The 25,890-nt window shown below is 47.1% G+C and overlaps 2 protein-coding genes across 2 annotated transcripts in view; one reads left to right on the top strand and one right to left on the bottom strand.

Annotated features, from left to right (window-relative positions):
- Nucleotides 1-4,202: 4,202 nt before the first annotated feature.
- On the top strand, nt 4,203-7,041 carry cd180 (CD180 molecule). The gene is made up of 3 exons (XM_063211278.1): nt 4,203-4,260; nt 4,494-4,654; nt 5,251-7,041. The coding sequence occupies exons 1-3, from the start codon at nt 4,216-4,218 to the stop codon at nt 7,013-7,015; spliced, it is 1,971 nt and encodes a 656-aa protein (XP_063067348.1). The 5' UTR covers nt 4,203-4,215; the 3' UTR covers nt 7,016-7,041.
- Nucleotides 7,042-7,329: 288 nt separating this feature from the next.
- mast4 (microtubule associated serine/threonine kinase family member 4) overlaps nt 7,330-25,890 on the bottom strand; it is a 210,915-nt gene continuing 192,354 nt past the window's right edge. Inside the window, exons 24-30 of the mRNA XM_063209690.1 lie at nt 25,283-25,594; nt 23,631-23,920; nt 21,283-21,509; nt 20,779-20,901; nt 16,879-17,015; nt 16,127-16,311; nt 7,330-15,608 (exon numbers count right to left, since the gene is read on the bottom strand). Of these exons, the coding sequence (XP_063065760.1) occupies nt 10,702-15,608; nt 16,127-16,311; nt 16,879-17,015; nt 20,779-20,901; nt 21,283-21,509; nt 23,631-23,920; nt 25,283-25,594 (6,181 nt within the window). The 3' untranslated portion in view covers nt 7,330-10,701. The remainder of the gene's footprint in view (nt 15,609-16,126; nt 16,312-16,878; nt 17,016-20,778; nt 20,902-21,282; nt 21,510-23,630; nt 23,921-25,282; nt 25,595-25,890) is intronic.

Here is a 25,890-nt window from a genome sequence, read left to right as displayed (position 1 = left end):
GGATGATTTTAAAGAGATGAAATGATTGTTTTATTTGCAGTGGTTAGAGTAGGTGATTAGTGAATTTTTTTTAGATGGTCATAATGCTGGTTATACTTTATTATCTAATTATATAACAATAATTTATTATTGAACAGGCCTTTAATGACAGTGAACTTACTCATTAGGTACAGTGGAATAACTAGTGTGATAACATGTACTGTACGCACCCCTGTAGAACATGTTATCACATCATATCTAAGTACCACACTGACAATAATGATCATAATGTACTATGAAGGGGTTGTATAATACCAGAGAGAGTAGAGAGAGAGAGGTTCCATTGGTCCATTGTTTCCGGGTTCTATTATTGCAAGGGGGGGGGGGAGAGGATTGAATCCCCCTTTAGGCACACCTAAGGACTGTTCTATTCAATGCTATGAGTATTATGACACGCCCCTTTAGGCAGACCGAAACCTGGTCATGTTAGGTGCCCATAGCAACCTATTACATTGGCATATCTCTATATACTTAAAGAATCTCTGATAATACTTTGCCAGTGAAGAATTCTTCCAGGGAGGCAAAGGGCTGCACTGCGGCCCAAGACACCCTTGGTATGTAGATACACAAATATACACATTGTGAGTATGATGCAATAACATATTACACACAGTTGTTCTTACATGTTATCACTAAAGTTATTCCACTGTAGGCCTACCTAATGAGTAAGTGCACTGTAACTAACGCCCAGTTAATATGAAGTGTTACCTGTTAATATAAGAGAATGAAAATGTTTCAAGATTAACAGACTATAGGCACACATTCTGAAAAAGGGTAATCAAAACTATGGAAGACAGGGTTTAGGCTTTTGCCTTACATCAGGGGTATTCAATTAAAAGTCACTGAGGGCCAGTTTTTCACATTTCTTCCAGTAAAGGGGCCGAACATAGAATCTACAAAACTGCGAGCTGCAGTGTGTTCAAGGTTAGGGTGCGAAACAAGTGGATAGCTTTCCAGACAGAACAGATTTTTGCGTCTATATTTCCAAGTAGCCTTATGATAGTCTATTTATGAGACTGTTTTAGATAAGTTTTCACTCTCATGTGAATACATATTAGAGATAGCCCCAACTTGAAGTGTTAGTGATCGGAAATTATGCACGACCATAGATAGCACATAGTTGTTTTCATTTTGTTCTGACCTTGTGGACTGCCAGAACCTTGCCATCCAAGGGCCGCATTTGGCCCCAGGGCAGCCATTTGAATAGGCCTGCCTTACATGTACATGTAAATCCTCATGTAGAGCTTCCATCAAACAAAGTAACAACTGGGATGCTTTTAACCCTTGCTGTTGTCTGCTGTTACCGAATGGCAATGACCAAGTTGTAGTGCATCACAAAAGGTCCTGTGTTTGTCATGTCGTAGTGGTACTGTATAGCACTATGGTAGTTAACTTTTAAATTTTTCTCACTAGTTGAACTGCGTGCATTATGGGGCTACAGCGATAATAACTCACTCATTTGTCCTAAAGGTGGTGTAAATTGGTGGTGGTGTTTTTTTTTTTAATTTAATTTTGATGTAAATAAATTTGATAGAAACAAAAATGAATGCAATAATGAAATGCTAATGATGAAAGTTCCACAGACTATTAGAACCAGTTCCACTGCAAATAGAATAGTGATCAAAACCATATCTGATGAATGGAGCTTTGTTAGGCTAGAACAGCAAGATCACAGTTGGCTGCGAAATAAAACGTCAGTGAAGTCATTTAGCCGCAGCCTTTGCAGGCTTCCTTATCTTTACCACAGCTCTGCAGCAGCGGACCCTTACGTGACCACCCCCTTTTTATTCTATTGCACAGTCCAGAGCTTATTGATGCAATAACGATGGAGGCCCCAGGAGACCTGTTAGTAGTGCTGCTGTGTTAGCTCTCTGATCTCGCTCTGCAGTTCGTATTAGCCTCCACTGATGCGGTGCTAGCCACGCTACAGTGTCGGATGTGGAAAGTAGGCCTACAGTGCAGTGCAGTGCAGTCAGGGAAAGCTGACGGGAGGGCTGAGGTGGACGGGTGCATTGGTTCTCATGGCATTGTATGGTATGTATTAGGTAGGGGGCCCTTTCCGATGACTTTGTCCTGGGCCCGGACAAAGCTGTCAGCGGCCCTAAGCACAGTCAGTGTTGTAGAACATGTAAGATCTTTGGGATGGCATTTTCTGCACTCCTTCTCTCTCCTTCTCTCTCTCTCTCTCTCTCTCTCTCTCTCTCTCTCTCTCTCTCTCTCTCTCTCTCTCTCTCTCTCTCTCTCTCTCTCTCTCTCTCTCTCTCTCTCTCTCTCTCTCTCTCTCTCTCTCTCTCTCTCTCTGGCAAGAGGAACTGATGAAGGCATTATACTTCTCTATGTTGCTAAATAACAATAACAAAATTCTCATATGATAATCATATAATAATATCATCATGAAGAGAGATCAATGGGGAACTGAAAAGGCCATACTGTATTTTCCTGAAAATTCCACCAGTTTGCCTATTTGTACAGCAGTATTTTGAGTACAGACTGTAAATTACACACAGAAATTAAGTGAGGCAAGTGAGGCAACTGTGTACACACGCGCACACGCACACGCACACGCACACGCACACGCACACGCACACGCACACGCACACAAACACGCGCGCACCCACGCACACACACACGCGCAAACACAAAGCTGTTCTTTGTGGTTCAGTTTATGGAAGAACAAAGAGGCAGGGAATGCTTTGTTTCCATTCAGTCCTTTTTCAGCCGTTTCATGTGATGTTCAAGAGAATGTACGCACACGCACACGCACACGCACACGCACACGCACACGCACACGCACACGCACACACACTGGTGAGGACTGAATAAATAGATTATCGGGGGAGACATGTACATGTTACATGAAGGGCTTTGCGCTGCCGGCCGGTGTTCTGGATTATTTTGATATAAAAAGGCTCTAAATCCAATCCACGCTGCTACTGTTAATACACAAAGGCATTAAAGCCCCATCCTGTATCATGCTCTGTATATGACCATTTGGATCTCAATGTGGACTAATCTCCATAGCAGCTCGTTCCCTATGACCAAGCCGAAACGGGCTGCCGCCGATCTATACCCCATAAGCTGTTCTGAGCTCACCAACACCCACAGGGACACATGCAGACATGTGGCGACAAAGGGGTCTGTTGTCCGGGCCCCAGGGGCCCAGAATTGGGTCCGCATTACATTGTATGAATTGTTTTGGGTAGCCTTTCGGATGGCTTTCTCCTGGGCCCGGCGAAAGCTGTCAGCGTTCCTTAGCTTACCACTTATGTGTTGATCTGATTTTTTTTTCATCTCAATCTAGAGCTTGGCCGAAGTCATTCTTAGTTTCCCAACTGGCAGGCTAGAGGCGGTGTTGAGTCATGGCTGACCATCTGTAACCAGAGTGGAGCACGGCGTTGCGATGGGATTGTAGTGTACGTAGTGAGGCCTGGTGGTGCACGAGGTCGAAGGTGTAAGACTGCCCCCCGCAGTCGGTTTGTGGAATTACACAGATAAACTTATAGGCCTATATAATGACAGTACAATGCATTTCAGTTCAGCCAAGGATAGGCCAACAAAATTGCATTTCCTTAAAAGAAAGGAATACAAGGCCCAGCAATATAATACGCAAAAGCAAAATAGCATTAAATTAATAGATCACCATGTTCTTCTTATAAAACAGGACATCACAATGATTAATGCCTGTGAGTGTAAGTGTGTGTGTGTGTGTGTGTGTGTGTGTGTGTGTGTGTGTGTGTGTGTGTGTGTGTGTGTGTGTGAGAGAGAGTATAAAGGTGTGTGTGTGTGTGTGTGTGTGTGTGTGTGTGTGTGTGTGTGTGTGTGTGTGTGTGTGTGTGTGTGTGTGTGTGTGTGTGTGTGTGTGTGTGTGTGTGTGTGTGTTGTTCAACAGCTTTAGACAATGGTAATTATATCCAGTGGGCACTGCACTGTCTGACCACCATCATAAAGAGGAAGAGATACTGTCTCACCAACGTCTCTCAAAACTCCAACTTTTTGGGACGTTTTCATTACCTTTGTGTTGCGTTTCCTCTTTTGGAACGAGTTCTGCAGCATCTAGTAGTAGGCACTGGGTTACATTTGGCATTTCCATTACCTCGGGGGATGTCTCATCTGTAAATGTCAGACAGAATGAGGAGGCAACAAGTATTGTTTTTCATAACAGCTCTCCTGGTGCTGATGACCTGTGAAACAGCTGATTCTGGAAAAAATGAATGTCGTGAGGTAATTTAAATTTAATTTCATTCCGCCTTATTACTATATTCTTTAGAACACAACTTTGGCAGAAGCACTGTATGCAGTAGGCTTGGAGTTCACTATTTCAAAGTGACATTCAATGTCTTTTACTCACAATTTACAGCGCAAGTGAATGTATTATGCATACACGGCCTATTTACATAGAGTTATACTGCATATGCAAATGTAAATTAACTTCTGCTGTCATCTTGCGTTGCCAGATTGCTGGTGGCTATGACTGCAGCTGGCTGAACCTGGCCTTGGTCCCAGAAGCCGTCCCCAACGCCACCCAGACGCTGGACTTCAGCTTCAATCGCCTGCCCCAGCTCTACAGGGAGACCTTCACCAGGCTGACCCAGCTGCTGCACCTGGACCTGACCAGGTGAGGGTGGGGACTCAGCTTCAGTGGTCGTATGAACTACAGTATTTAACCATGTTACAATATAAGTGACAAATGGAAACAGTAATTGTTGAAGCAGTAGCAGCAGTAGTAATAACAGCAGTAATAGTAATAATAGTATTAATACACTATTTTCATGCCAAATCAGGACTACACTATATCTTGAGTTATGACTCCCTTTTAGTAATGTTTGTTAGTAAGTGTGTTGTTAAGTTGTATAGACATAATGGTACCCATCATATAGCATAACTGTAATGGCCAAACTCATGTCACCTGAGAGCCATTCCCCGAGTGAGTCATTTGGATATTTCTGACATCATTGTATTGATATATTTTTCACCCTTCATGTATCTATTCATGTATATTTTGCTACAATACTTATTTTACCAAATGCACAAATGCGGGCCCCAGCTTATAAGCTTGTATTTAGCTTCTTATGGGGACCCTTTCTCTCCACCCTAATATACCTTTTTCCTGACATGTAACTGAAAGTCTAAATAATGGTGTGAAGAGAAATAATTCATTCATTAATTCATTCTTTCATTATTCATTTGTATCTTGTATTTCATGGTCCAAAGATGCAGCATAGACCTCCTGTACGAGGGCGCCTTCTCCAGCCAGAACAAGCTGCGCACCCTGATCCTGACGGGGAACTCGCTCAAGTTCATGTCCTACGAGGCCTTCAGCGGCCTGGACTCCCTGGCTGAGCTGGTCATGCCCCAGACCTCTGTGGCAGACCTCGAGGACCTCCCCATCTCAGAGCTGCAGCTCCGGGCTCTGGACGTCTCCGACGGCAGCCTGCACGACCTGGAGGGCCTTACCGCCCTCCGACTGGGCAAGATGGAGACGTTCAATCTCGCCAGGAACCACATCGCCAGCCTAAGACGGGCCGACATGAAGGCGTTCAATGGCAGCAGCAGCAGTGGGAGTGGTGGGTTAATGATGGAGGTGAGCTTTGCGAGCAATGACATTATCAGTGTGGAAGATGGAGCGTTCGCAGGCCTGCGCTTCAGGAGTCTGGATTTCCGTGGGTGCTTCGAGAGGGCCGAGGCGGATGTGCTGCTGAGGGGGCTGGAGGGGGTAACTACGGAGACACTGAATATGGGCAGCTTTAACGACGCAGCTCACCGCTCCATCACCACGCAGAGCGTCCGCTCCCTCTGTAACATGAACGTCACCCACCTGAACCTGAGCAGGCAGCGTTGGGCCAGTCTGTCCAACGCCACGTTCGAGTGTCTGGCGGGACTGAGGAGTCTGGACATGACCGAGATGCACCTAAGCAACCTCCCTGACAACATCAACAGCATGGGCAACCTGACTCACCTCACCCTGGACCGCAACGAGTTTGGAAACATGTGCGACATCCGGGCACACAACTTCCCATCTCTGACGTGGCTGTCAATACGGGGGCCATTCCGCCGCAAGAAGAACCTGATCTTTCAGGACGATTGTCTTCAGGACCTGTCTCACCTGCAGTACCTGGATCTCAGCGACATCGGTTTGGAGGTGAAGGGGCGTTGCTGCGAGGGTCAGTTGAGGGGACTGGGCCAGCTTCGTATGCTAAATCTGAGCCACAGCAACGCCATGAGCTGGGGCGCCCTGCCTTTCTCTGCCACGCCGCAGCTCCAACAGCTGGACTGCACCGGCCTTCACATCACGCTCGACGCCGCCGGCAGCGCACCTTTTCAGAACCTAGCACAGCTAAAGGCTCTTAACCTCTCCTCGACAAAAACAGACATCACACAACCTGGTTTCCTGGAGGGCCTAAAGAGCCTTGTGCACCTCAATCTCAGGGGGAACCCCGTCCCTGAAGGACACGTGCTGGACCCGGAAACGTTCAAACACGTCCCGGAGCTGCAGAATCTAACGCTGGCGGAGTGTAAACTCACTGTCATCGGCAGCAATCTCTTTCACGCGTTGACAAAGCTCACGTTTGCAGACCTTAGTGCAAACCACATGACTAAGGTAAGCACTTCGGCTTTCTACTCGCTCACCAATATTCATCTCGACTATGCTCACAACGGCATACAGATGGTGGATGTGAGATCTGTGAAGGCCCTGGGACCCAGTAGCTCAATAGATCTCAGCTTCAATCCTCTGGACTGCAGCTGCTCTAATGTCCAGTTCATTGACTGGGCGAAGGCCAACGTTGACAAACTGGAACACAATGATGAGACTTTGTGTGACGGCACACAGCAACACATCTCAGAGGTCACCTTACACTGTTCTCCAATTGTTGGGATAATAGCGTTTGGGGTAACTCTTCTGATTGTTGTAGCAGTTGCCGCAGGGGTTTTCGTGCTTATAAAATGGAAACGATATGACCGTTACACACAATTGTGAAAACTTAAGTGTGCTATATACTGCAATCTAATCATCACAAATGTCATACCACAATCCTAAGAACAGCACTGTACTGTAATTTAGTTATAAAACCACTTGAGTGCTATTAAACAAACTGAATTGTTTATTGATTTTAGAAATAGTGCCATGTTTGAATATGAAGAGGAACTAGAAAATACTAGAAAAATACTTGATGTCTGGAAATGGTAAATGGACTAAAAAAATGCTCAACCGACATGTTTATTCTGTCACGTTCAAATAACTATTATATAACTATTATATAACTATTCACACAGAAGACAATGACAAATCAATTCTTCATGCCATTTTATTTTTTAGTATTGTACAACTTTAGAAGTATAAATATTTGTATAGTATACAACATCTATGACATCCATAGAGCTTTCATTGGGTGAAATACAAAACTCATAACACATTTTTATTGCACAGATCCTAAAAGACCAATTATGAGGAGCAGTAATCTAACACTAGACTTACAGACACAGGAAAGAAAACAAAAACTTTTCCCCCTTCCTCCTCCCACCCATCCCCAAAAAGACAGATGTTTTGACATATACTTAATGTTCTGCCATTATGCAGACGCATGAGGCTTCCACAGCTCAGTTTGGACTGGCATCCTCAGACAGACGCCGCCACAGACACTACAATCACCACGTTTCCTGTGACATTGCACAAAGATTTTGGCAAATTAATAACACAATATACAAAATATACATCCATGAAGTATTGTAAACAAACATTTAATGTGCTTTCAACAAGATTTTTAAACATCAAATGTCAGCAGAAAATAAAGGCATAGGGACAAACGGGACTCTGGGAGATTAACGTGAGCTTTCATGGGATTTCCTCAATGACAAAATCAATCCACAATAGGCATCACGTTAAAATTTGTTTGAGTTAGACATTCACATTTCAGCACGATATAGTCGTCAACCTTGTTTTTACTGAGTCTGTGTTTGCCGCACATCCAACAATAAGGTGCATTTCTATTTTTCTTTAATCTCCCGGAATCCGTTTAAATCTACATCAAAAATTCAGAATCTTACAATGCATTTTAATTTTAATCATTATTTTTTAAAATCTCTACACAATTAGTTTCGCTTAACGTGTGTGTGTGTGTGTGTGTGGTGTTCCCCTAACAGCTCTCCAACATAGTGCTTTATTCCCGTTATATGATGGATGCATGTACGGTTAACTCCCTTAAAATACCATGAAGTGTCTAGCGTCGTAATATAGTCTACAGAAACTGTTAACACTGTAACTACGTTGGCGTGTGCTTGGCTGTTCTCCATTGAGATCCTAAGGGGAAAGGGCTATATAAGCAGGGACTCGAGTCATTGTTGTACCACTTGTAACGTTTGCTTGCTTGATAGTGTGACAAAGAGAGACATATAATATTTTATTCTTTTATTCTATTCAGTAAAAGGATGTTGAAGGAAATGATTGTTCTTTAGATGTATTCATCACTATTGACCATGGATCGAAAGAATCGTAAACGCAAAGGGCTAGAGGTTGCACAAACACCAGAGACGGGGGAAACAAACACCTACATTTGAAGACGAAAAAATCAAAAGTTCACAATCTTAGGTCAAATGATGTTTTAAGTGTTTTCACGTGTACTGTTGTGCAGTCATGGATATTGTCTCCAATACATGGGCCTCAGGCCTCAACCCTGACAGCTTGGGCACAGGGATGAAATAGTATTCTCCCCTAAGAACAGAGCTGCATAGTGTTCTGGAATCTCAACCGGCCTTAAGAACCGGTTCTACAGATGACAGTTTACAGAACACACACGAGTGAGCTTAGCACTGAGTATGTACCGTATGCGGGTGGATGCTGTCTGAACTCCACTTTTACATTCTGGCACAGTTGACTGTTTAAAGAGGTGAAATCCAGATCCCTTTAATTCCCCTTGACTCGGCTCTCCTTTTCCCCCCTCACGCCTGACTGACTCCATCTCCATCCCACTGACACGGCCAGGCCTCTCACAAACACTAGCCAAGCCAAGTCCTTCACACCCTCAGAACCTGTCCAGCACAAAGAACTCAGGGAGAACAATACAGCTCTCTTAATGGAGGCCAATGCTGTTTGATTTTCACTATGACGTTAACACCTATTTGCCTAGCGTAAAATGCTGTTGCAAAGTTCATTTCCTGCCCTCGTACTGTACTGCAAGTGGGTCATTCCGCTAGACATTCTGAACAAACCTCCACTACAGGCACCTCAGTCTGACAGAGACACATTACTGAATGATGTGCAGTCACTTGTCTTAAACTCATGTTGCTTCAAGTACAATTCATCGCATAATCAGGAGATCATGCCTTTTCCTATCTAGTAGCTACTTCCAGATATCCAGAATTAGCAAGCAAACAATGACAGAACTAACACCAAATGTTGAGCATGGTATACAAATGTATGACATAGCAAAATATATACATATAAAACATACAACACACATATTTGATTGAGCCCGTGTAGCCCCTATTTATACAGTTTACTTATCTTATTTACAGTATATTGCATAAAAATCATTTTCTTTTTTAGAAATGTAGAGATGTTTATGTGAAAGGAATGTGAATTTCATCATAACTTGCTAAGAACAGCAAGTGGAATTCCCCATGAACCCAGAAGGCCTGCCCCTTTCACTAGATATGATTCCAGAACCATACGATGATTCCATATTAAAGAGTTCTAGGTGAGAAGCACAGACTTAGTGCATTGGCTCTGTACACCGCTACCCAAAACAACACAACACACACACCATCTCTTAAAAGTCAAAGAGAAACAAAACAAAACAAAAAACAGAATAAAGTAATAACACACAAAAACAGAAAGCAAACCCTCCCCCACAAACAACATAAAGAGTAATTTGGTGAGATCATACGTCTTGCATGAAACCTGCTGTATGCTACTGTTTCCAGCCCCTCTGCTACAATTTAGTTTCAGATTTTTTTTTCTCTGACAGTTTAACAGTTTGAAATCATGTGCAAATACGTGGCGAATTTCATCTCAATTTATGATAAGGAGTTTTAAAAAATGTCTGCCTATGCCATTTTGGCTCAATGTGCCTCCAGTCCCAATGCATGTCCAACGTGGCAGGTGCTTCCTGTTTTGGTGCCAATCTGAAACACAGTAACGGGCACAGCTCTCAGCCCCACCGCCTGCACCATTTCACTCTGCCACTGTTAGGTTACAGACCTTAGCACAAAATCTGCGCTTCACAAATGATTCCATACATTACATTATAACATTCAGTCACACATATCTTGTTTTTTTTGCGTCCCACACACTGCAGATAATTAAAAAGGGATCACAAAACAGCAGCAAAAAAAAACAAAAAAACAAAAGAAAAAGAAAAGAAAGTCTACATTCAGACCGACATCTTCCAACACCTAATAGCACTCCATTCACTCCAACACTCTCCACACACTGCTCAGTCCACTTGTGTCTTCTGCCCACTTGGTACACACACTGAAGTAACAGCTTCAACCGGTCCTCACGGTCAGGAAGGCATGATGATAATGATGATGATGGTGGTGGTAGTGAGATGATACGGGGGCATCTTAATAACTTTACTAAACAACGTGATAGACATGGTGGCTATTAAGTCCACACCACCCCCTCTCCTCCCACCTCATCTCTGTCCTCCCTCCCCAGTTTGTGTTTCACTTCCTGTTTGCGGCACCCCGGGGGGATTCTTTCGATTGTTTTGGGCGGGTGGATTCTTTCTCTGCTGCCGCCGCCGCCGCTGCCATCACGGTTGCCTCTTTGGTGGGTGCAGCAGCGGGCGTTTTGGAGGAGTCTTTGCTGCTGCCGCCGGCGGCGTGCCTCAGCTCCTGAGCTGCCTCGCGTCTCTTCTTCTCTGCCATCTCCTTCCGACTCAGAGAGGAGGAAGAGAAAGAAGAAGAGGCCTTTTCTGTGGAGGCTGCCCTGGCCTCCGTTGCCATGGCTTTGGGATCGCCACCCCCGCCCCCGCCGGCGCCCGCCCTCGCGGCCTCCCCACCCCCACCCTGGTGTCCTTGGTGCCTCTGAGCGTGCTGCTGCTGCTGCTGCTGCTGCTGCTTGGAGGCCTCTTCCCTCTTCCCCCTGCCCGCTTCCTCTTTGGAGGCCTTGGCAGCGGGCTCGGCTGTGCTGCTGACTGTGCCCTTGCCAGTTGTCGTTCCGCTGGGCGCATGGACGCGGATCTCCACCCTGACCGCGGGCACAGGCAGTACGGGCACAGATGACAAGCTGGCACTGCAGCGGCCACCCGTGCCCGTGCCCTCCCCTCCCTTCTGGCCGTGGGCACCGTGTGCAGCCGCAGACGCCCCCCTGCTCTCCTCTCTCTGCTGCTTGGCCTTGTGGGTGTCTTTAGCTGGGGCAGGATGATGGCTCTCCACTTTCCCTTTGTCCTCGGCTCCTTTGCCACCATGCTGCGTTACTAGGGGGGACTCCACTTTTGGCTTGTTTTTGGGGCCCACTGTGCTGTGTTTTCCACTGCTGGCCACTGATGATGATGAGGATGACGATGAGGAGGAGGAGGAGGAGGAAGATGAGGATGAAAAATGTTGGGGGGGCTTTATTGTGGATCGTGAGGGGCTTGTTGGTTTCCCCCCTCTGTCTTGAGCCTGAGCCTTGGCTGAGGGGGGCACACCACTCTCACCACCCACTGCTGCACAACCGCTTGAGCGCACCTTCTCCTCAGCCTTAGCCGCCGGACCGCAGGCTGTCTGCCCATCTGCTGCCCGGCCGCCTTGATTGCTTTGAGCCTTCTGCTGAGAGGACGCTGAGGGGACGTTGTTGTTGGAGGAGGTGCTACCTTCAGTTGCCCTGCCAGGCCCGGTGTCCTCTTTCCTCTGCTCGCCTCCTCTCTTTGTGATTTCAGCTTTAGCCGTGCTGCTGGTGCTGGTGCTGCTGCCGGTGGTGGTGGTGGTGGTGGTGTTGCCTTTCGCGGCCGCTGCCACGCCACCTTTCAGCTCCCCCTCAGAAGCCGCCACCCCCCTGGCTTGGGCTTCCTCCATTTTGTTAGTGGAACACCCTGCGGTTGCCTTGAGTGTTGCCTTGCCAGCCTGCGACGAAGTGGACGACGCCCCGCTGGCAGCCGCTGAAAGAGGCCTCTCTGTCTCTGTCTGAGGCCGCTCGGTGGTGTGGAGGGTTCTGTCGGCCGGACACGACTGCTGCTGCTGCTGCTGCTGCTGTGGAAGAAAGCCACATGGCTGTCTCACATCTTCCAACGATGGAGGAGAGGGAGGAGGAACAGCAGCAGCAGCTGAGGCCAGCACAGCAGATTTCTGTGCCGTGTTGACTTTCAGAGGGCTGCTGCTGCCTGCTTTCTTTTGCTTGACCTGCGGGGAGGCGACCTCTGAGGCAGCTGCCGCCCTACCTTTGGGGCTGATGTTTGCTTGTGAAGCACCGGCCAAGGCAGAGGGCTTGCTGATTGGCTTGTCGCTGGCAGCGCCGGCGGCGTTGGAGGTGCTCTGCGCTTGGCTGGGACGGGGATCTGAGGGAGTGGCGGTGGCGGGTGTTTTCGCTGGCACGTCTTTGAGAGCGCCGCTGCGTGAATGAGAATGCTCTAGAGTTATGCTCAGGCTACTGCTGCACGGCGCGTCTTTGCCAGTGCTCTTTGGAGCTGTCACAGGAGCAGCAGAATCCTCCGATGATGCTTTTGGAGCTGCTTGCTGCTGAGCAGGGGCTGGTTTATCTTTGACAGCGCTGGTTGGAGAGTGGGAGGTTTGTGTTGGCTTGTCCCTGGCAGAGGCCTGTGTGAGAGTCGTCAGGCCGCCAGCAGCAGCAGCAGCTCTACCCTTGTCTTGGTTAGCTTGAGCTCTGAGCTCGGGGGGAGAGATATTACCCTGGGAAGTTGCTGGTGCCGGCGAGCTCTGTTTGGAGGGGCCTTGTGCTTGTCCCAAGGCTTTGTCTGGCACTGGGCTACTTAGTTCCTGCTCCTCCTCGTCCTTGGCACTGACAGGTTCTGAGTGGGAGCTTAGTGTTTGTTGTCTGGGGGCCACCACGGCTGCTTGGGCGCTCTGGGTAGCGTCAGGAGGCTCAGACTTGTCAACTGATTTTCTTACTGCAGACGCTACTTCAGACCCATCCACTGCATTTGGACATTCAGACTTATTTGCTGGTTTTGCTATTGCAGGCGATTCTGATGAATCAACTGTTTTGGTTGTTGTGAGAGTTTCATTGTTGGTTGCGTGAGGTACTGTGTCTTTAAGGGACTGTGTCAGGGCGCAAGATTCTGCCTTGGTTTCTGATTTTTTTAAGCTGTGCGATTCCAGTTCTGTCACAGACTTGGAGCCCTCAGCTGGCATCTGATTGGCTACTGGTGTAGGCGTGGGTGTGGGAGGGGCTTCTTCAGACAGCTCCGCCTCCGTGTCGTCGTCCTGATCCTCGTTGCTGACCTCCTGGATGGAGGGCGTCTTCCCGTAGGCGAAGTGGGAGGAGCTGTGACGCGCCACCACCCTCATCTCGTGTACCACCAGGGGCGAGGGCGACGCCATGGCCTTCACGCTTGATCTGTATTGCTCCGCCGCTGGTTTTCCGCCGCCGTCAGCAATGTCCAGTTTAACGATCGGTAAGTGGGTGTGGGTGGCGGCCTCTGTGTGAGCGGCCTTGTCGGGAGTTCTCTCAGAAGGGCCGAAGCCTTTGATCAGAGGGGTGGTGTTGGTGGTGGTGGCGGCAGCGGCAGCAGCAATGATGGTGGCGGCACCGCTGGTTCCAGTGTCAGGTTTCCCGGCACTGCGTTCGGCGAGTGAGTTCAGAGAGCTTAAGGACTGCACAGCTCCCAGTGTCGGCCCTTGGTCTGCCCCCATCGCTGCTGTCCTCTGCTTGTCAGTGAGTTTCTGCTGATGCTGCTGCTGGTGGTGGTGGTGGTGGTGGTGGTGGTGATGTTGTTGCAGTGACAGCTGCTTCTCACTCTGGCTCTGCCCCAACACCCCACTGCTGCCGCCTGCTGCCCCGTGATGTCCCTGCGTGATGTCCTTGTCGGCCATCTTGGCCAGGCAGGTGTCGGTTTTGGAGACGCGCGGCCCCGAGAGCAGCCCGATATCCAGCGTGCCTTCCAGGGGCTTCAGCGACGACACCAGCCGGCCCTCCAGCTTGTACTCGGACGACGTCTTGCGTATAGGCCCGCCCCCCTCCGAGGAGGACCCGGCCCCCGACGAGATCATCTGCAGCTTCTCCACGGCGCTCTCCCCGCCGCGCCCCGCGAACAGCTTTGAGGCCAGCGCGTCCGTGGCCATGCACATGCCTCCTGCCCCAGCCCCCGCCCCGGGGCTGCTGTGGATCACCGCGCCGCACATGCCCTTGACGTGCTCCAGCACCATGGCGGAGTCTAGCTGCAGGCTCTTGGAGCGCGTGGTGCCAAAGTGGTGGCTCTCGTGGTGGCTGACGCCAACGCCGGGCGCCAGTCTGCACATGCACTCGTCGCGCTCGTCAAACGACTGCCGCTTCCGGCCGCCGGCGAACTCCATGCCCACGCCGGGGGCCTTGAAGTCCAGCCGGTCCGGTTTGCCGCCGCCGTCCTTCATGGCGGGTCGGGCGAGGGGGCGGTCTGCTTTCTGTGAGCCCCAGTCGTGTAGCGTGGGGCACGTGAGGGACCTGACGCCGTCGTTCAGGGCTGACAGGCATTCCCCGCCGCTGGCCATCGACTCAGCGATGCTCTCGCACACTCTGGTGTTCAGTTTCTTGTACAGCACGTCCTTCAGTGCAGAGTTTGCGCCCTTGTTGTCCAAAGCGGACAGCTCGGGAGTGCTCTGAGGTCTTGCGCAGGGCCTACCCAGCATGCCTCTGTCCTTGTCGTCAGCGCTGGCCAAGCATCCTGCCGCCGCTGCCGCCTCGCCCTCGCCCTGCATGGCATCCTGCTTCTGAAGCGACTCGCGTCTCTCTGGCCAGTCCTGCCGCTTCACCACCACCTTGGCCTTCAGCTTCTCCTTGTCCAGCTCCTCCATCGACTCCTGCCTGCCCACCTTGCGCGTCACCGGCCTCTTCAGACAGCCCTGCTCGGCCGGACGCACGCGCGTCACCGTCAGCGTCTCGCACACGGAAGCCATGGCTGCCGTCGCCTCGTCCGCGCTCTGCAGGGACGCGTGGTGGTCGCCGCTCTGCGCCCCGCCGCCGTCCCCTTGCGCCCCCTCCTCCTGCGTCACCTCCAGGCTGTGTTTGCGGGCGCACAGGTGCTTCTTGTCGCCGGCGTAGGACGGGGACAGCTTTTCCTCCGACTGGACGCGCTTGAGGAGGGGCGAGCGGGGCGGCTCGGCGCTCTTGGGCCGCACCATGTGCCGCACGATGGTGGGCGGCGAGTGCATCTTGGAGGGCGGGAAGGCCTGCGTGGTCTTGGAGCTGCCCACCGAGTGGCCCAGCAGGGGGGAGGGCGAGCGCTGGGGGGAGGTGGGCTGCGGCGTGGGGGAGGGCGTGCGGGCCAGCGGGGAGAGCGGGATGCTGCCGGCCGACTTGCGGCGGCCCTGGCGGAGCCGCTGGCCGGGCAGCTTGGGGCCGAGGCCGTGCAGGGTGCTGGGCCGGATGTGGCCCGAGCCCGCGGGGGAGTTGGGGGCGCTGGAGCTGGGCGAACTGCTCTGGGAGGAAGTGCCGCCTAAGAATCCAAAACACAGAACATAGAATACAGAACATGAAACAAAGAACACTGATTACAGAGCATGAAAAACAGAATATGGGAACATGGAAAATGAAATAAAGAATTCAGAACACGGGACTTGGGAAAGAGGAAGAGGAACTTGATTGGCATACAATCACAGTGAAAGTGGCATAGAATCACATGAGCTGTTAAGAGTTCACTTCACTCAAGATTTTGAAAATAGAATATTTTGACTGATAAAACAGTATGCTTTGTCTTCTGTATTAGCAGAAAACTGTGTTCATTCTAATGGAACTGTATAACTCCATAATAATATATAATAATGTCTTGCGTATCGTTTAGTTATGTATGCTGCTAGGTACCTGAATTTCCTCCAGGATTAATAAAGTTTATTCCTCATCTCTTCTCTATTCTACTGAGAAGACTGCACAAAGCAGTCAATACCAGGCATGTGGCGTACTGAGCAAACTGATTGATGCAGCCAATGGCAGGTATGCTTTCTGTACTGTACTGACCTGACTGTGTGAAGTCTGGTGCGGGGCGGAAGGCTGCGGTGGGGGAGCGGGGGGAGAGGCTGTGTGTGGGGGATCCTGGGAGACTCTCCCCAGACGACAGAGACCGGTTCAGGGACGTGAAGCTCCGACTCGTGTGGAGCAGAGGAGACGGCTGCATGGCGAAGCGCCTGAACACTGAACGCCTCCTGTATCAGGAAAGAGAAAGGGGAGGGAGGGAGGAGGGTAGGGAGAGAGAGAGAGAGAGAGAGAGAGAGAGAGAGGGAGAGGGAGAGAGAGAGAGAGAAATTGAATTGTCATCTATGTGTAGTTGTCCATTATAGTCAAATCAATAAAAATGTAAAAATCCATATTATTCATTTGCCACTGCTACCAGCTTGTGGCAGCTTTTCCCTCCAGTCAGCCAATGATGCCCGTGATTAAATGAAATGGCTCACTGCCAGATTTATAAATCCTACACACAGAGAATTCAGTCATTTTATTAGGCCAGTCAGCTTTGAACACTGAGCAGCTTTTGGTGCAGACCCACAGCTACACCTGGTGGTGACATTAGGAAATAGTAACCAAAAGCATACTGCAGAAGCAGTGTATTCATGCAATATGCTTACATGCTAGCAACTAATTTAAGACTTAAGAAAACACTGGTGTAAAATGCTTATATACTGCTAATACATGTTAATATTTTTGATACATGAAGAAAATGAAAACAATGATGTAAGGAAATGGAAACAGCGATACTAAAATATGAGCCTCACCTCTCCTGTGTTTTCTCCTTCTTGGGTTTCTTGGTTCTGCGGATCATCTTGCTGCGGTAGCTGTTACGCCGGGCCGGGCCCGTTTTGATGGACGTGTTCTCAAAGGGGGTGGTGGATATGGCCACCTTGGTGCCACTCTGTCACAAGAAATAGAGAGAGAGAGAGTGTGTGACAGCCATTGGAAACGGTAGCAACATGTCAAAATGCTAGCTGTGCTGCACTGTATTCTGCTGTGGCCACAGGTACAGTGTGAACAACAGGAGGAGCAGGTGTCGCACCAGTAACTCCTGTCCTTATGGGTGCCTTAGTTCCAAGGCAATAATCGACAGAGGCAAGGACTGAGACTCGCACACCGGTAGCCAATGCAATAATTTCGTTCTTGCTTTACGTACATACACGTATACTGTACAGTATAAAAGTGATAAAAATGCTTCCCACCCTTGCAAAACTTATTTGGAAGGTCTGGTGACCGAAAACGTTTTGCATCGGCTACCGGTGTGCATGTTCCACTCCTTGCTTCACAGGTACAGTGTAAAACCAGTGTCTGTAACCTGTGAACTTTCATCCCCCTCTCCTTTGTTCACACTACGCACTAATGATGGCTTAAGAGTCGCAACACATTTGCTTGTGGACATGGTGGAATGATAAATAATAATGACTGTGAGTGTGTTTTTTTCTCCATTTGAAGTTGACAGTGCAAAACCTCTCTGTAAGCACTTTGGTATTCACCTACTGCATTTGTGCATTCACCTCGTACTCCATTTATCTTCACTGGTGCAATATCGAGCTCATAAAATTCATGATGTCTTTTGTTGAAGCAAACCCACGGGGAGTTAGAGGTGTTCTAAAAAAGGAATGTCTTACACTGCATTCTACATGGCTGTGTTTCTCAAAGTGCAGACCGTGGGCCATAGGTGAGCCACAAGAAATCCAAAGGTGTCCTTGAGTGGTTGTGTTTAAGTAACTATTTGTAATCTGCCTATTCTACAGTACAATATGTACAGTGTGCAATCACAACATGTATCATATTAATTGCATTTCTTGTTAATGTGATGCTAAGTGATTTGTTGCACCAATTCATGCCTTTTACATCGACGCAGAGAAAACTACTTTTGAGCTATTCTCTTACCTCATAGTTCCACCACCTCTCTTAGACTTAGACTTCTTTATTGTCCATTAAACTTACATAAAATGGAGATTTTGCTTTGGTGGTGGCATAAGGACGCACAAGGACACACAAGACAAACACACATCACAGTCAACACAACTCTGTGTGTGCGAAGCCGTGTACAGCGTCAATAAAGTTACTCTCTACTCTTCTGTAATTGGGTGGTTGACATGACGTGGCCTTTTTTTGTTCCCCTATGTCAAAGTTATGTAATTTTTATAAAAAGGTGCTAAAAACTGTGTTTATGTTGTTCAGAATGTGCAGTTGTATAAGTTCATATAAATCACTTGCAACATTAATCTTCAATTTATTCACAATTTAGAGCCAAAGTAGAAAAAGCTCATATGGTGTGACGGTTCCAATCCATGTCCCAAAGTTTGATTTTGAATAAAAACTGGAAAATGTACTCCTTTTCTATATATTCAGTCATGTAATTATAGCCAAGACATACATTGTTGAGCCTATTTAGTGAAGATTTCAGGCATTATAAATTTGAAGCCACCATTAACTGAAACATTTTGGTCCCAAAATTGATATCATATGGTGTGACACCTTATTTCAATTTTTGAACTGGCAATTGTATGGACACCGTTGCCAAGTGAGGGGTCCTCATTCTTTCAGGAAGAACAATATCACCTCAGAAGGACATTGACAGCTATAAGATGAGTTTTAGCTCTTTATAATGTCCCAAAAAAATCAAGTTTATCTGACACCGCTGCTCCAGTTCCATGTTGCATGTCTTTTGGTGTGACACATTTTACACAAAAATAAAGACAATAGATTATTTTTTAGTCAATATAACCTTGAAAACTATCTTGTCATATTGCATCTAGCATGGTTTTACATGGCTAACATGAATACAGATTGCCTAATCCCATGAAATAAGGCAATGAAACCTCATATGGTGTGACAAAATATCATAAGGTGTGACTGTTTTCTTGTCACACCATATTACAATTTTGTCACACCATATGAGATGAGCTTCATTTTAATACATAAATACCACATATATTTCATTTTTCATGGCTAATATTCAGATTTGTTTAATATATTGATGCTTTAAAACATGTTAGTGGTGTATATGTATTATTCAGACACCAATATATCCACAATATCCATACGTGAATATGAATTCATGATAACATGCTTCTTTTTATAATTTAAATGCTTCACCTTTCTTGTATTTGTTCATTTATTTACTTTTCAACTTTATTAAGATTGTAGCATGTGGATAGAGGTGGAAAGTAAAGAAAGAACAAGGAAATAAAGGAAGAAATGTATCCTGTAAAGAGAGAGGAGGTCTTGAGGAAAAGAAGAGAGAAGTAGATGCAAATATTTAAATTATTTATAGTAATATGCCTTAATATTTGTATAGTGTACATTGATAATTAGCACAAGAATATTTTGAGGGGCCACAAAGACATGTGCATATGTTACACCCAGAATGAAATAGCCTGCTGCCTCAAACAATCTGAGCAGTGCAAGAGTTTTTTCTTGATCTTGAAATGTGACTGGCTCATTTTTAGCGTAGTCTAAACCTGCAACAAATATGCTCTTGTTCCATAACTAAAACACACACACACACACACACACACACAAGAATATGGTAGGCTGTTCATGTCTAGTTGCCAAATATTTTACAGTTTTCAGTGGCTGTTTTAATGACCTTGCGGTCAGTCATGGTTTTTACCCATTTTTATTGTCACTGTTCCACTTATATTTATTCTTATTTACTAATTATTTACAAAGCATTACTACTATTCTGTGATTAACAAAGCATTACTCTTACTTCAATGATTTAGCAAGCTTAAAATCCATCTAGTTAATAATAATCAGCAGTTGCAGGGTGCCATGGAATGGATACGGCGGTGTAATAATTGACATGTTAAAAGCTACCCGTTGTTACACATTTTTTTAACAATATTAAATATTTTTTCTTTTTTGTAACATTGAAACAATGCCTTAATCCCTTATCAACCTGTTTGGTTCTTTAATAAATGCAGTTAATGCATATTTTTGGACTTTGGAGTAATTCATCATATGGCGTGACGCCATGTCATTCGGTGTGACACTCATAATTAAGAAAATAAATAGGATATTTTGGTTATGAATTGTAAAATAATAGGTGTGGTGGGTGGATACAAGTGGCATCTAATATTTCAGGTATTTTGGTATATTGCAACAAAGTACTTTCAGTTTAATTTAAATTATATTGAAAGATTTTGAGAAAATGTGTGACAGTGTGTATTGATAAAGCAAAATAATACAAAATGTAACATATTTGAACCTTAAAATGCTATACATATATAAAGTAATAATAAAGAATCAGGATAAATAAGCTTACATTATCACATGATGCCCCTTTTTAATTTAATACACAATAATGTTCCTGTCACACCATATGATGTTTTTTGTCACTAATGCAATAAACTAGTGAAAAAATGTACATTTAAGTCAAAAACTCAGGGGGTCTTCAATATATTCTTAAACTTAAGACTTGGTAGAATACAACATAAATAATTCCATGACTCAAATTCAAGGTTTTTTCAAAAACACCTTTTTTCAGCAAAATATGACAACCACCCACTTACGATGCGATGCAATATGATGCAATATGATACAATATGATATGATATGATACGATACGATACGATACGATACGATACGATACTATACTATACTATACTATACTATACTATACCAAACTATACTATACTATACTATATTCTTACCTTGAGCAGCAGTTCCACCACCTCTGTGTGTACAAGGCCGTGGACGGGCTCCCCGTTGACGTGCGTGATGAGGTCACCTGCCCTTAGGCCCGCCTTGTGGGCCGGACCACCCTCCTCCACGTTCTGTAATACACACATGACACAAACACAACAGCAGTGGTAAGATCACCAGAAGAGCCGTGTCGTATACTACTAAGACCATAGGATAGTGTAGGTGTTAAAGTGGTGCTTTAATGTAGTGTGCATGCCTTCAGACAGTGCTTACCCACACCATATGTAGTGTGTGTGTGCATACTATACCTTTGGTTGTGTATGGATATGTGTGTGTGTGTGTGTGTGTGTGTGTGTGTGTGTGTGTGTGTGTGTGTGTGTGTGTGTGTGTGTGTGTGTGTGTGTGTGTGTGTGTGTGTGTGTGTGTGTGTGTGTGTGTGTGTGTGTGTGTGTGTGTGTGTGTGTGTGTGTGTGTGTAAGCTAAGTGCTAAGTGTGAACATGCGTCCCCTTACCCAGACCATGTGGTAGACGGTGTAAACGTCGCCATCGCAGGCGTAGACGCGGATGGCTCGCAGCGTGAAGCCGAACTTCTTCCCGGAGCTGGTGATGGTGACGGGCTGTCTGGGGCTCACGGCGCACAGCGACGAGTCGCGACTGGGGGAGGAGTCCCGAGAGGACGGGTCGGACGACAGCGAATAGGGGGACATGGGGCTGGCCAATGGAGACACTCCGAAGACATCTAGAGGGTGGGACCAGGAAGTGAGGGGTGTTGAATATATAAAGTCGTTGGAGTCCAACATACTGTCAATCATACACATTTAAAAGTGTACTGTATACCAGGTGTGTGATCAAAAACAGGTTTAAAGGTACACAGTGCAGGAAATGGTCAAAAAAGGTAGGCTACTGCAACTATTCTGCTCATTGAAACTGGGTTGCCTATTGCCAAATTTGATCTTTTCATGAAAGTTTACTAAGTAATAAACTAATATTTTCCTGTATGGCCCAAGTACAGTCATTTTTGCCGCTAAAATGTTTATTTCTGGAAATTCAAAATGGCAGACCATGGAGAAGATCCCCCTTTTCATGTATGAAAAGGGCAATTTTTCCAGTCATAATGAATACTTTGAATTTGATGGTGGTGGTAAGTATTCATGAAAAAGGTAACATTAGTGAATGGGTAGCATGAATTCTGGAAATAAACAACTAAAAATCGTGCACAGAGTACCTTTAAGGAAATCTCAAATCGTATAAGATCATATAGAAATATTCTCTAGCCATGCTAGTCATCAGCAAACAATTCCACAGTTTTGACCTCACTTTTTGTCTAATAATTCAGTTTTGACCTCACTTTTTGTCTAATAATTCAGTTTTGGCCTCACATTTTGTCTAATAATTGGCATTATTCACACTTCTGTTCTGTGTGAAGGTGACACAATAACATTGGATGGCAAAATTCACTGTGTGTGTGTGTGTGTTCTTTGTGTGTGTGTGTGCGTGCGCGCGTGTGTGCCCATGTTTGGTACTTAGCGTATCAGAGCTGCTTCAGCTCAGTACACCCTGCTGGGAGTAAGACGAATGAGATTTCACCCTTCCCACAGCGGCCTCACACACACACGCACACACACACACACTTTGCTCTCTAATACAGAAACCCACAAAGTCCTTCCTTTTTCAATAGAGTGACTTTCCCAAGACTTTCTCAATAAGATCCACGCCCTCCGCATGACTCCTTCACTTGTACAGAACTCTGCAGAACACTCGCACTCCTCATCAACTACATACGCAGCAGCAGCAGTACGCAGCCCAATCTTTGAAATGCTCATTGGTTAAGCCTCCAGCCATTCCTGACACACACACACACACACACACGCGCACACACGCACGCGCACACACGCACGCGCACACACACTCACACTTTTTTTTTATCTCGTCTTCTGCCTCTACAGTACATTCAGTACATGCGGACCCCCCCCCCGCCCCCCCCCCAAAAAATGGAGTCTCCCTTCCTTCTCTCTGAGTGACAGCTCTAGAGTCTTAATTGTCTCTCCTCCCCCCACCCCATCCCCCCTTTCTCCCTCCCATCCCTCTCGCTCTGCCACAGAGAGGAAGAAAGACCAGCGCACGCACACGCACACGCACACGCACACGCACACGCACGCACGCACACACACACACAGACAGACAGACACACACACACACACACACACACCGTCCCCACCCCCTCATGCTAAATAAGTGGAGCAGCGCTGTGGGCTTGAGGCTGCTGGCTGTGATTTTGCCACGCTTCCCTCTTCTCCTTTCATCTCTTCCACACTCCTCCCTCTCCTGATCCCTCCTTCCAATGCACCCTCTAATCCGCTCTTCCTCTCTCCCTCTTTTATGTTCCCTCTCTTTCTCTTTATCTCTTCCTCTCGCTCAACCCCCTCCTGGCACATTTCTCTCTCAGTTTCTCTCTCTCCCTCTCATCCCCCCTCCCAGCACATGTCCTTCATTCCTGATCTCTGCTGCCTTTGTCTTGCCCTCTCTCCCAACACAGTGCCAATTGAAGCAGGTACTGCAGGGCAACTGGTTGATGACAGAACAACCGAAGTTTCTTTTCTTACCTCTCGCTCCCTCTCTTTGATTCCCTCATCCACTCTCTCATGATCTCTCTCTCTCTCTCTCTCTCTCTCTCTCTCTCTCTCTCTCTCTCTCTCTCTCTCTCTCTCTCTCTCTCTCTCTCTCTCTCTCTCTCTCTCTTCCCCACTTTACCAACATCTTCTTTGCTGCGCACTCATCATAACTTGTATATTGCTCACTAACATAGGAGTGCTGATTGATTGATTGATTGACCTCTGAGCAGCCGATGCTCTTTCCTTACCTCCGGGGATCATGAGGGACAGGGCGCTGGCCGAGACCGACTTGGTCACCCTCACGGGGACCGCCATGGCACCTCCGCAGGTCATGCCACTGCCACTACCAGGCGACTTGGCATCGTGGGCATCAGGGCACGGGGGGCCGAGGAGGTTGGCACCCAGCTCACTTCCGGACGTCTTGGAGGCGGACGCGGAGGTGGAGGTGGCGTCGGGACTGTCCACACCACCCTCGGCTCGCAACGCGGCTAGCTGGTCTGCGTGCTCTGAGAAGTCCCCTAGAGAGAGGAGGAGGAAGAGAGGGAGGAGAGGAGGTATGAGTAGCAGAGAAGGAGAAAACGAGGAGAGGAGATAGAGAAGGATAAGAAGAATGAGAGACATTGTGGGAAGGTGGGGAGAGGAAGAGAGGAGTAAGAAGGGAGGTGTGGGATGGGATTTTGACAGGCGACAAACAGACATGGGTATATCAAACCCACTATGTACAGTCATGACTATTCATGAACAGTGATGACCTACTAATGTTCCTTCTACATGCCTACGTTATGAATTCATTATATTATAATTTATTGTGAGCTTTTACGCGTGCTTATATAAAATATAATCTTGTTGTTATAAGTGTCAATTGATATGCAGCATAAATTGCAAAAACATTTTTTAAAATACAGTTTTGCTTATTTACTTCATGAGGTCATGATGTTCTTCAATACAGTACAGTGCGAACTGAAAAGCCAAAGACAAAGATTGTAAACAGTTATGGCCTGACCGCATCAGATACACTGTAATACCTTGCAAGGGAATAGACTGGGGTGTGCTATGCAGCACCTCATACAGTAGAGCAGTGGTTCTTAACCTGAGGTGCGCCAGAGATTTCAGGGGATGCACAGAATTTTGTTTGTGTTGAGATTGTGACCATTATAATTATACAAACATTGTAATTATTATAATTAGGCCAAATATGTTGTGGTCCCCATGTAAAGGCATTAAGGTATTGATTAGTGTCTCAAGGAAGAGTCATTGTAATGAATCACTTTAATCCTTTTTCAGTGCATATACACGTGTAGAAGTTTGGGTTGGGGGTGCTTGGCTTGTCTTTGGCACAGGTAAGGGGCTGCTTTAAGAAAAAAAAGGTTCAGAACCACTGCAGTAGAGTTCCCCTACCATACACGTACATGGGTACCCAGGTTTGTCCTAGCCTGGTCCTGACCATCCCATAATACTACCATTTAATTTCGTATTTATGGTCTGGCATTTGTTTGCTCTGAAGCGATTGTAGGAAGCAGGAAGTTTGCACTCAGTTATGGTTTGAAATTATTGGACACCTCTCACCCAATCGCTGGCAGTTACTCAACAACAACATAGCGCAGACCAATGGCTTTGGCGCAGATGTGTACGTCATTGTCACGAGCGTCCTCCCCCTTTCGCCCCCACGTGGGGTGCTTATTCGCTTATTGGCTGTTTTCTGGGGGGGGGGGCGTTGCGATCAAAATCCTACTGCTCCAGGCACTCCACAGAGAAGCACGGCCAGATTACAGTAGTGGAGCCAATCCTTTGGCAGAAGTACGTAGGATGGCTCGCGAGGCTAGGTTTGTCCGGCCTGGGTCATTTATCAGCCCTGCCCATCTCTCCCTCCCCACTGTTTTCCTGTCACATCTTCACTAACCCGTCATAATAAAAGCACACAACATACAGTATTTTTAAAAAGAACAGCTTAGCCTGCAGTAACTCACCGGACAGTGTGGAACCGCTGAGGGTGCTTCCGGGGGTGGTGACATCGGGCTCGTCAGGGGGTTCCCCCAAGGTGAAGGCCACCTTGCTGGGTTCCCCGAGGGCCACAGAGACAGAGGTGTCCCCGTCACCCTCCCCGTCCCCGTCCCCGTCCTCTGACTCGGCCGAGATGGCAAACTTGGGGAGCATGCCGGAGCGCAGGCCCCCGCTGCCACTCTCGGCATCGGAGGAGTGGGACAACGATGGCCTGAAGGGGACACAGTAGGAGACAAGAGGTCACATTTAATATGGCAGCAATGACAAAGACATGACATAGACATACTACAATGTAATACAATATAATATATAATACAGTAATACAGTGATTCCCAACCAGGGGTGCATGGACCACCTGGATTACGCAAATCACTGTTGGGGGTATTTGGAAAAATATAATAATAACAAATGTATGGAGCATAGTCCCAATGGGATATATGCTGGGGAGTGGGAAGGGGGGGGCGGTGCTCATGGTATGCATGGACAAGAAGTTTGGGAAAAACTGAC

The sequence above is a fragment of the Engraulis encrasicolus genome, chromosome 11 (assembly GCF_034702125.1).
Source record: "Engraulis encrasicolus isolate BLACKSEA-1 chromosome 11, IST_EnEncr_1.0, whole genome shotgun sequence".
Taxonomy (NCBI): Eukaryota; Metazoa; Chordata; class Actinopteri; order Clupeiformes; family Engraulidae; genus Engraulis; species Engraulis encrasicolus.
Note: the sequence above shows the minus strand (reverse complement) of the source record. Positions and strands in the feature narration are given on the sequence as shown.